This window comes from Mauremys mutica, chromosome 1 (assembly GCF_020497125.1).
Source record: "Mauremys mutica isolate MM-2020 ecotype Southern chromosome 1, ASM2049712v1, whole genome shotgun sequence".
NCBI lineage: Eukaryota > Metazoa > Chordata > Testudines > Geoemydidae > Mauremys > Mauremys mutica.
Window position 1 is genome coordinate 360,461,408 of NC_059072.1, and position 11,936 is coordinate 360,473,343.

The following is an 11,936-nucleotide window of genomic DNA, read 5'->3' on the forward strand; positions in this document are numbered from 1 at the left end:
ACTTAGAGGGAGAATCAAATTTGGGTTTTTTGGTGTAACTTTAAGGTTTTTCCCAGAGGGAAATCCTCTGTGTTTTGAATCTGTTGTCTGTGAGATCATCTTGATTTCTAATCTCACAGAGGTTTTCCTTTCACTTTTTCTTTAATTAAAAGTCTTCTTTTAAGAACCTGATTGATTTTTCCTTGTTTTAAGATCCAAGGATTTTGTATCTGGGCTCACCAAGAATTGGCCTTGCTTCCCTGTGTGTGCATTTATATATAAAAATATAACTGGGTCCGAAAAAGAATTAGATACATTGATGGAGGATAGGTCCATCAATAGCTATTTGCCAAGATGCGCAGGGTGTCTCTAAACCTCTGACTGTGAGAAGCTGGAAGCAGACGACAGGGGATGGATCACGCGATAATTATTTTTCCCCTCTGAAGAGTCTGCACCGTTCACTGTTAGAGGACAGGACACAGGGGTAGATGGACCATTGGTCTGACCCAATATGGCCATAAAGTGTTACACTAATGGAGGGGCTGCTGCAGAAAAGCCTTTTCCAGGGATCCCTCTGTTATAGAGCTGGTGTAGCCACCTTAGCAGACATCCAGGGGTTGCCCAGTGTGGGAGGCTGAGGGGCGACTACTGCTGCCAACTAGGGGTGTGGTTCTGTAGCACGAGTGATAAAGGCTCATGGTTTGCGCTAAATCTGGACTGGAAAAGAGAGTCCCCCCCACACACAGAAAATATTTTGACTCAAACTGAAATGTTTCCTTTTCACCCATTTTTTGGGGTAAGTTTTCAAAGAACACTGATCATTTTTCTCTGAGAGCTCAGTTACCAGGATGCTTCCTAGTTGCAGCTGCCTGGATCCCCAAGAGAAATTGGAGGCTTTTCATCTGGCTGGACTCTGCATATGGAAAGGTCAAAACCTCTTGCCCAGTCTATGGCTGGGGTACTGTGCCCATCAGCTACTCTAACCAGCCCTCCCATCTCTGTGCAGCCCCCTGCACCCAATACATCTCCCCCTTCAGAACATGAGAAGAAATATGTTTGGAATTTCTGGTACCCTTCCAAAATCAAATACCCCCTCTACCAACATCTAGACAATCTGTCACAGCGGTCTGAGTTACAGAATCACCAAGCCTCATTCAACAAGCATGAGCCACACCTCCAAAAACCAATGAGATCGGATTAAAAATAATGGCATATAAATATACAGTCATGTGGGGTTAGTTTTCATATGTCATTGGTTTCTCAGCCTTTTGGGGTCCAATTGATTTAGGGTTTCTAGCTTTTCTGCAACTATTTTTTTTAATTCTTTGGAAAACTGAAAACTGAGATTCCTGCACAGTGTCTAGATTCCAGAAGTTGGGGCTCTAAGAAAGAGAGGAAATTGTGGGAGAATCCTAATAAAATCCCAGTTGCTGGCAAAAACATGGAGCCTTAGTGATGACAAGCCCAGATTCAAGGAACAGAGCCTGCAGCAGGGCTTGTGCTGCAGTCCAGGTGGGTAGGATTACCAGGCATCCCCTGTGATTTGCCCTCCTGCAGTTTGCCATTGGCCGTGACAGGGGTTAAAGCTGGTGCACACTGAGCCAAGCAGCTGAGGTTCCCTGATGGCCAAGTGGCCCCAAGGGAATGTGCAGACATGCTTCATAAAGTCACCTGCCTCCCTGTCTGAACAGATACTAGCTGCTGCCTGTACAACTTCGCTGATGACTCCTTGTCCTTTAGGGTGAAGACCTCTGGTGTCAGCGGCTCCCCTTCTAGCAGGAATTGGGTATGTTGGCAGGTTTCACTATCTTTAAAATGCAAAATGAAGGGGAAAGGTTGCTAGCTGTTCACATTTGCAGATATTCTGTGCAGCGGCAGAGGACTCAGCTGGGCTGTCAGGGTGACTCAGTGATAGTGGCCAGAGAGCAGGCAGTGCTAGGTAGCTTGTAACCCCTCCCCTATATCTGCCCCTGCTCCACGGTGGGTTATTAAAGCTACACAGAAATCTGAAATTCCAAGCAAGTTCGGAGTGTGAAAACCCTGATGCCCCAAGTCAGGATTTCTCAAGGGCTCCCATTTCTAGAGGTGCCGTGTGTTTTGGGACCAATCCTGTTAGGGGCTGAGCAAGAGGAGATGCCACGGAATATCAGTGACTAGTTCCCAAGTCACCTCAGGTGTATTTGCTCATGGAAATTTAATCAGCAAATGCATTTTCAAAGGTTTTATTCTCTGGCTCGATTGTGAATACAGGAATTCAGAGCTGCGTTGCTCTGTGGGAACAGGTCTGATGAGGCATATTTCTATTTCCTGACTGGCTGAAGGCTCCAGCACTTCTACACAGTAGGTATCCTTCACAGTTACAGGGCTACCTGCATCTCTGCCCCGTCCCTGGTCTCTGAGTGAAAGACACCAGGCCTCAGACCCTGCCCATTCCTGGGGTGGAATCCCGCCATTCTCCCACCCTCAGACTTGGCTCTGGGCTACAGCCCACTGCAGATCAGAGTGCATTTGGCACCTGTGGTTCTTCCTTTGGGAGCATGTGAGCAGTGGTGAGACGAGTGACCTGCCAGCTGTGAACCAAAATACTGTTTAATTTGAACAGTAGGAATAAACCATAACATGGGGGAATAAGAGGGTTTTTTAAACAATAGTCAATATATGTCTGTGATGCCAAGCCCTCCCACTCTGATAGGGTCACAGGTACCCAGAGAGGCTTCATATTTCCCCATCAGTGTCTGTATATATCAGTCTGAACAGCCTCTCAGCAAAGAGCTGCCCCACATCTGGACAGACTCCCAGCCCTGGCAATACATGCTGTGTAACGTGGCTGGAGCCTGGAAAAAACCTAAATAACAGGTGTTGGAGTTACTATGTACTACAGAGTGATATATATATATACTAATCCCAGTGCCTGTTACTACTCCATATACAGACTTCAGACAGACAGAACAGAGCCCGAGGTAGAACTAGTCTGCTATTAATCCAGGGACAGAGGAGCTCCTAGATTTTTGTTTGACAGATGCTATATTTTAAGTCTCATTCTAACCTTAGAAATCATCTCTGAAAGTAGATCAGATTTGAAATGATTGGTGGACATCTGTGTACTAAAATACAGAAGTGTAAATGTTATGCCAATTTTTTTATTCTAATACAAATATTAGAAACCAAACTTTAATGACATGCATGAGTATTGAAAGCCAGCAGCAGAGGTGTTGGAATCTCTACAGGAAGGAGCAGTGGTAATTTTACTGCTTAATGGCTTTTGCTTTAGAAAGTATTTCAGAAGTGCTCCACATACTGTTTGCAATAGATTTGTGCTGTTAACCCTTTGTTCAGTGAACAGTTGTATGATTCTGCCACCTGGTAACTGACCAGTAGCTGTTTCTAACACTTACATTCAGGGTCAAGAACACAATCCCTCTGTAATCCCTGTGCAAGACTATCCAAACAGTAAAGTCATGAGAGAACAGAACTCCTGGCCTCTGTTTCAGCAGAGTAGAGTTGAGGTGCAGAAAAGGGGAGTGTAATAGTGGTTGTATGTAATTGACTCCCATCACCACTTACACAAGCATGGCTGAAGAAACTGGCACACTCAACTAGATATTAGTGCAAACCTAGCGTTTTCACTGTTCACCCATATGTGATGCTAACCACACATCTGCCTAAATAAAGTAAATGTCTGTGTTAGCTTGTAACTTTCCAAATATCTACAGACCGTTGCCTGGGGAGAGGGTGCAGGTCTTGTGAGGATGAAGGGGAACCTGTAGGATGATTGAACTCTCTGGATTCAGTCAACATAGGCTGGGCAAAGCACTTCAGCTTCTCTTGGAGGGATTTTTGGGTCAGAGTGTATCACTGGGAGCATTTGGTAAGGAAAAGTTAACAGAGCCTGGTTCTTATCGAATTTACGTATGTAAATCTGGAACAATGTCGATCAAGTCAATGTTATTGAATTAAGAACTTGTGCCTAAGAAGGTATCTCATGTACTGCAAAGAGGCAGTGGCTGAATTTGGACTCTCAGGATTAGAGAAAATAAAAAAGTGTATATAATGAGGCAATGAAATACGTTTATAAATATAAATAGCTTTAGTGCAGGGCAGATAAATGCACTGACTGTTTTACCCATGCACTTCCTGTGTGTTCACACTCATCTCATGTTAAAATGGACCACACTCAGGGTACGTCTACACTATGGGATTATTCCGAATTTACATAAACCAGTTTAGTAAAACAGATTGTATAAAATCGAGTGCACGCGGCCACACTAAGCACATTAATTCGGTGGTGTGCATCCACGGTCCGAGGCTAGCGTCGATTTCTGGAGCGTTGCACTGTGGGTAGCTATTCCATAGCTATCCCATAGTTCCCGCAGCCTCCCCCGTCCTATGGAATTCTGGGTTGAGATCCCAGTGCCTGATGGGGCAAAAATCATTGTCGCGGGTGGTTCTGGGTAAATGTCGTCAGTCATTCCTTCCTCCGGGAAAGCAATGGCAGACAATCATTTCGCGCCTTTTTTCCCTGGATTTCCCTGGCAGACACCATAGCGTGGCAACCATGGAGCCTGTTTTGCCTTTTGTCACTGTCACCGTATGTGTACTAGATGCCGCGGACAAAGGCGATTCAGCAGTGCTACACAGCAGCATTCATTTGCTTTTGCATGACAGCAGAGATGGTTAGCAGCCGTTCTGTACCATCTACCATGCCATTGTAAATTGTAAATTGGCAATGAGGTGATGGTTACCAGTCGTATTGCACTATACCTTCTGCTGCTGTCATAGGTGCCCCTGGCTGAGATCAGCCGGGGGTGCAAAAGACAAAAATGGGAATGACTCCCCAAGTCAATCCCTTCTTTATGGTATCTAAAAATAGAATCAGTCCTGCCTAGAATACGGGGCAAATGTACTAGAGATCCAGTGTATCAGAGAACCAGAGAGCACAGCCGCTCCGTGTCAGATCCCGCAGGAATGATGAGCTGCATGCCATTCACAGGGGGTGCTCCTGCAACAACCCCACCTGTTGCTTCCCTCCTCCCACAGCCTTCTGGGCTACCGTGGCAGTGTCCCCCCATTTGTGTGCTGAAGTAATAAGGAATGCAGGAATAAGAAACAGAGACTTGTTAGTGAAATGAAATGAGGGGAAGGCAGCCTCCAGCTGCTATGATAGTCCAGGCAGTACAGAGTCTTTTCTTTACACATGAAGGGCGGGGGCTGATGGCGCTCAGCCCCCTGTTGCTATGATGAAGACGGTTACCAGCCGTTCTGTACCGTCTACTGGAATGACCGGGAGGCCAGTCAGGAGTACTTATGGGATGATGACGAGGATGGATACCAGTCGTATTGCACTACACCATCTGCCACAAGGCTGATGATGATGACAGATATCTGCCATAGTGTACCATCACCCACCAAGGACGGGGGGCGAGGATGCTACAGTACAGTGCCGCAGCATCGCGTCTACCAGCAGCATTCAGTACACATAGGGTGACATTTAAAAGAGTCAAGAGATGATTTTTTTCCCTTTTCCTTCCGGGGGTGGGGGTACATTGACGAGCTATGCCCTGAACCACCGCGGACAATGTGTTTGACCCTACAGGAATTGGGAGCTCAGCCAAGAATGCAAATGCTTTTCGGAGACTGCAGGAACTGTGGGATACCTTGAGTCCTCAGTCCCCCCTCCCTCCATGAGCGTCCATTTGATTCTTTGGCTTTCCGTTACGCTTGTCATGCAGCAGCGTGCTGAGTCCCTGCTATGGCGTCTGTCTTCTGTAACGGAGCTCTGATAGAACAGATTTGCCTGCCCATACAGCGATCACATCCGTACGGTCCATGCTGGAGCTCTTTTTGGATTTGGATTTGGATTTGGGACTGCATCGCCACCCGTGCTGATCGGAGCTCCATGCTGGGCAAACAGGAAATGATATTCCAAAGTTCGCGGGGCTTTTCCTGTCTACCTGGCCACTGCATCCGAGTTCAGATTCCTGTCCAGAGAGGTCAGTGGTGCACTGTGGGATACCGACCGGAGGCCAATACCATCGATTTGCAGCCACACTAACCCTAATCCGATATGGTAATACCAATATTAGCGCTACTCCTCTCGTTAGGGAGGAGTACAGAAACCGGTTTAAAGAGCCCTTTATATCGATATAAAGGGCCTCTTAGTGTGGACGGGTGTGGCGTTAAATCGGTTTAATGCTCCTAAAACTGGTTTAAACGCGTAGTGTAGACCAGGCCTCAGAAGTGGAGGGCCAGAAAGCTTGTCTGTGGGAAAGTCACAATTACAAAATCACACAGCACTCAAGCAGGCTGTGGAACTCCCAGCCACAAGATATCAGTTAGGCCAAGAGTTTAGTAGGATTCAAAGAGGGACGGGATGTTTATATAGATAACCATAAAATCTAATTAGAATAGTGAGGATAGTTTCAAAAACTCTTCAATGGGTTCTAAAACGTCCTGATTTGCATCGCAAAAAATTGTCTAATTAGTGGGTGCAGGTTATTGCAAAGCTCCCTATTGCAGGGCGTCTTTCACTTCCTCTGAAGCATCTGGAACTGGCCACTGCATACTAGGCCAGATCAGCGGTTCTCAAATGGTTGTACAGGTGACCCCTTCCCCACAGAAGCCTCTGAGTGGGACCCCCCCCTTACAAATTAAAAACACTTGTTTATTTATTGAAAAGCATTATAAATGCTGGAGGCAAAGCGGGGTTTGGGGTGGAGGCTGATAGCTCGCTACCCCCAATACAAAACCTCTTGACCTCCTGAGGGGTCCCGATCCCCAGTTTGAGAACCTCTGGGCTAGATGGACTATGGGACTGATGCACTATGGCAATGCCTATCTTCCTATTTGTTGTGTAAATCCAAGACTGTGCTTTTGCTGATCTTTCTTGAGCTCCTGGGAGTCTCTAGACTTGCACTGAGAGCAGAAAGATGTCTCATTAAATGTCATCTAGTTTCCTGTTCTTTTTCCTTTTAGGAAGGAAAGTTCAAAACTCCTGGGACCTGCCGAGTACATTATGTCAGCTGTCAATGACACCAAATTCACACCTACAGTGTTCCTTCTCACCGGGATACCTGGAAAGGAAGACGTCCATCTCTGGATCTCTATCCCCTTCTGCTTCATGTATCTTATTTCAATAATAGGAAATTCAGTCATTCTGTTCATTATAAAAACAGATCCAAGCCTCCATGAGCCCATGTACATTTTCCTTTCCATGTTGGCCGTCACAGACCTTGGCTTATTGATAGCCACCATACCGACGATATTGGGCATATACTTGCTTAACTCTAGGGAGATCAGCCTCAATGCCTGTCTTGCCCAGCTGTTCTTCATCCACTTGCTTAAATGCATTGAATCCTCTGTGCTCTTGTTAATGGCCTTTGACCGCTTTATCGCGATCTGTAACCCACTAAGATATGCTTCCATCTTAACCCTGCCAAGAATAGGCAAGATAGGACTGGTGTGTGTGCTCAGAGGGGTGGCTGTAATATTCCCAATCCCTTTTCTTCTTCAACGGTTACAATATTGTCGAGCCAATGTCCTCTCCCATTCGTACTGCATAAACCAGGAGGTCATGAAGATGGCTTGTTCGGATATCAGAGTGAACAGCATCTATGGCTTGTCTGTTCCACTCTTGACGGTGGGGCTGGACTCGCTGCTCATCTTTCTCTCTTATGTGATGATCCTCAAAACAGCGCTGAGCATCGCATCCCATGCAGAGTGCCTCAGGGCCCTGAACACCTGCGTCTCCCACCTCTGTGCCGTCCTGCTCTTCTACATGCCAATGACCGGCCTGTCTATGATACACAGATTCGGGAAGGGCTCTTTTCCCTTGTTTCAAACTGTCCTGGGTTATATCTACCTGCTGGTCCCACCCCTGATGAACCCAATCGTGTACAGCGTGAAAAGCAAACACCTTCGTGAGAAGATAATCAGGGCATACATCAAGTGAAGAGTCAGTTCAACATCCAGCTCCAGGGCTGATGAAGTGATAGACAAAAAATACAGGCCATCTATTCCATCCTGGACCCTTAAATCCGAGAAGACATGAGCTAGTGATCTCCATTATGGAGAGACAGGTTCAGAGAGGGTCTAAGGCCTGGAGCAATGGGAGAGCGGCTGGTGAGCTCACTGGGGGAAGGAGACCAAGGCAGGCAGAGCATTTAAAAGTGACTTTGTTTTGTGAAGAGCCAGGGAACCAGTGGGATACTGTTCAAAAAAGAGCCGCATCCGTGGCTGCTCTGACCTCAGAATTCCTGTTGATACAGTTAATAAAAACAAGGGATGTGAATGTTGTTTCCCATTACGCTTGGCCTGTCACTGTCCTGTCTGTGGTTAAACACTCACAGGCTATGAAAAACGGTGCAGAGGTGTTCAACTGTTGCAGTCCTGGCCCTTCCTGAGCGCTCTGGGTGCTGCGAGATCCTTGGGGGCTGCTCCAGCTGTGGACAGGGGCTGTTCAAGGGGCACAGACACCCACCGTCCCCTTACATCCTCAGCCAGATGTTTGTGACTGAGTCATGTCAGACCCATGATTAACACAGGAGCCCCGGGAGAAGCCATTCAGGCAAACCCTCTACCCCCATTGATGGCTCTGCACACAGCACACCTCTGAGCCCACTCCCCACGAAGGCAGAGCTGCCGGTGTGAATGAGGTTCTGACACATAGGAGACCTGGCAAAAGACTGAGACCCTAGTTCCCTCATCCGCCCCTCCATTTGTGTTGCCCTAGCAATGAAATGGAGTGGAAATAGCCCTCATCTCCCCAACAGAGGCACAGCTAGTGCCTATCCCCTATTAAGAATGTGCATGGCCTTTCTTATCCGGCATGTGCATGTCTCATGTCTGAAGAAGAGGAAGCGACCCTCTGAGCGGTGCCGCAAGAACCAGTGATTCTTCGAGACAGTCACTGCTATATCCGGCTGTCTGTGATGAAACCCTGTTTCTTACAATAGGAGGCTTTGTAGCCCAGTTCAGAGGGGCACAGTGTTTCTGCCACTGATGTACTGTGTGACCAGAAATATCTACTAACTAACCCTTAGTACCTTTGTTTGTGCGAGCATCGCTTGAGAGGCGGCCAGCAGTGCCCGCTCCTGGGATTTTATTGGGAGTCTCGCACTGTTTCCTGTCATTCTTAGAGCCCCAAGTTCTGGATTCAAGGCACTGCATGGAGAATCTCAGCTTTCAGTTTTCGTAAAAATGTTTTTTTTTTAAATGAGTTGCAGAAAAGCTAGAAAACTAGGGCTGTTGATTAATCACAGTTAACTCACGCGATTAACTCCAAAATTAATTGCATTTAAAAAATTAATCACGATTAATCACAGTTTTTATTGCACTGTTAAACAATAGAATACCAAATGAAATTTATTAAATAGTATGGATTTTTTCTACTATTTCACATATATTGTATTGTGTGTTGTAATTGAAATCAAAGTATATATTTTGATTGCAAATATTTGCACTGTAAAAATGATAAACAAAAATATAGTATTTTTTCAATTCACCTCATATAAGTGCTATAGTATAATCTCTTTGTCGTGAAAGTGCAATTTACACATGTAGATTTTATTTGTTAAATAACTGCACTCAAAACCAAAACAACATAAAACTTCAGAGCCTATAAATTCACTCAGCCCTAGTTCTTGTTCAGCTAATTGCTAAGACAAACAAGTTCCTTTACATTTACGGGAGATAATGCTGCCTGCTTCCTAATTACAAAATTACCAGAAAGTGAGAACAGGAATTTGCATGGCACTTCTGTAGCCAGCATTGCAAGGTATTCACGTGCCAGACATGCTGAACATTCCTATGCCCCTTCATGCTTTGGCCACCGTTCTAGATGACATGCTTCCATGCTGATGACACTTGTGAAAAAAATAATGTGTTAATTACATTTGTGACTGAACTTGGGGGAGAAATGTATGTCCCCTGCTCCGCTTTACCCGCATTCTGCCATATATTTTCTGTTATAGCAGTCTCAGATGATGACTCAGGACATGTTGTTCATTTTAAGAACACTTTCACAGCAGATTTAAAAAAAAATGCAAAGGAGGTACCAGTATGAGATTTCTAAAGATAGCTACAGCATGCAACCAACCCAGGGTTTAAGAAGAGATTCCTTGCTTGTGTATGAAAACTTTGTGGACTGCTTGAATCATCAATCAGGGTGACAAACTGCCAATTTATATCCTATCTATTTAGTTTATTAGGCTCAGTTCACAACTCTGTTTATTTGCTAGGTAATCTGCTTTGATCTGTTTGCTATCACTTATAATCACTTAAAATACCTTTCTGTCATTAATAAACATGTTCTACATTTTATCATAAACAGTGTGTTTTGAATGATGTGTTTGGGAAAATGTCAGCGCTGTAAACAAAGTCGGTTGCATATCTCTCCCACATTGAGGGGAAAGTGACCTATATTAATGAGTTTGCATTTTAGAGATCCCTGTGCAGTGCAAGATGGTGTAATTCTGGCTTTATACTCCAGGAAAGGTGCAAGGCGCAGGGCCTGGAGAGGCTGGCTTTGTCACCAGCAGAGCAGTGTGAAAGAAGCCAGCCCAGCTGAATGGTTAGGAGCTTAGCGGTTCCAGTGGCTCACAGACTGCACCCCAAGGTTGACGACCGATCACAGTTGCACAGCAAGTTGTGTGAAATGCATAGCTTGCTGTTCTGAGTGAGATTTGCACTTCAGGAGATTTTAAGTGAGATTTATGTGAGGTGGCTTGAGATCTGTCAAAGAGGTTTCCACTTTGTTATTATCTCTTTGCTTATTTCGGAAAATGTAAGTAGGGACAGAAAAGCAGGAAAATGAGTGCGCGTGAAACTGTTGTGAAACAGGAGCTGTGCAGATTGCAGGCAGAAGAAAAAGGAAGATGAACATAAAAGACTTTTGGAGTTAAAAGAATTCCAGATAAAAGATATGGAAGCTCAGAAGCAAGCTGAAGGAGCTGCACACCAGAGAATTTTGAAACTCAAACAGCCAGAAACTGAGTAAAAGAAACTAGCCATGGAAGTGTCAGGCAAAGAAATGGAGGGGAAGGAAAGAGAGAGAAAGCATCTGGGCCAGCAACAGCAATAACAATTTGAGTATGTGGGAATGGGCTCAGGGCTAGGGGCAGGGGGTTATAGTGTGGGGTGGCGGGAACCATGTCTTCCACTGCCATGTACCTGCAGCTCCTAGGAGGAGGGGCCAGGGGCTCCATGCGCTGCCCGTGCCCACAGACCAGTAGCGTAGCTAGTGGGGTGCAGGGGAAGCAGCTGTTTCCCCTCAGGACATTTTCAAAAAAGCCGCACCTTGGGTGGGGTTACCATGGCACCAGGGGCAGGGCCCACACTCTGCTCTGAAGCTTGGCCTGCCCGGCTTCCCCCAGCGTGCTGCATACCCCGCCCCCGCCGATCAGCTGTGTCTCCCCGCAGCAGGGAGGGGAGGGGAGGGGAGGAACTGATCTCCAGCAAGCTGGGCTCCGGGTGAGGAGGAGAGGCTGGAGCCTTGGGGAAGAAGGGGGTCGGTCAGGGCATGCCCCTATAGGGGGCAGGGGCACCCACCAGTCAACTGTTTATGGGGCCCACGAGCCATCAGCTGTTCGGCGGGGGTGGGGGCAGTAGGGTAGCTAGCTAGGGGAGCGCGAGTGCTCACTGTTTAGCGGGTTTTTGGCCACCAGCCAATCAGCGAGGGGAACTGCTCCTGGAGCAAGGGGCTGAGCAGCTGAGAGACCCCACCGCCTTCTCCTACCTGCTTCTTGTGGCACTGTGGCAGGTGCTTTCTCAGGCTCTGCAGCAGCCACAGCAGCTCCTAACCTCTCGCCCAGCTAAAGGCAGCCAGTAGCAGCAGCCGGTAAGTGTATTTCAAAGGGGGTCTTTCTTGTGGTGAGGGTGGCTGAGGGGGGGGGAACCGGAAAGCCCCCAGGTGGCTGTGAGAGCCAGCACCTGGCTGCTGGTGGGATGGCTGTCTGCGTGGT

General features: G+C 46.7%; 1 protein-coding gene across 1 annotated transcript; it reads left to right on the forward strand.

Annotated features, from left to right (window-relative positions):
• The first annotated feature begins 6,991 nt into the window (after positions 1 to 6,991).
• On the forward strand, positions 6,992 to 7,927 carry LOC123356160 (olfactory receptor 51G2-like). The gene has a single exon (XM_044999118.1). It carries the CDS (start codon positions 6,992 to 6,994, stop codon positions 7,925 to 7,927), a length of 936 nt encoding a protein of 311 aa, XP_044855053.1.
• The last annotated feature ends 4,009 nt before the right edge of the window (positions 7,928 to 11,936 follow it).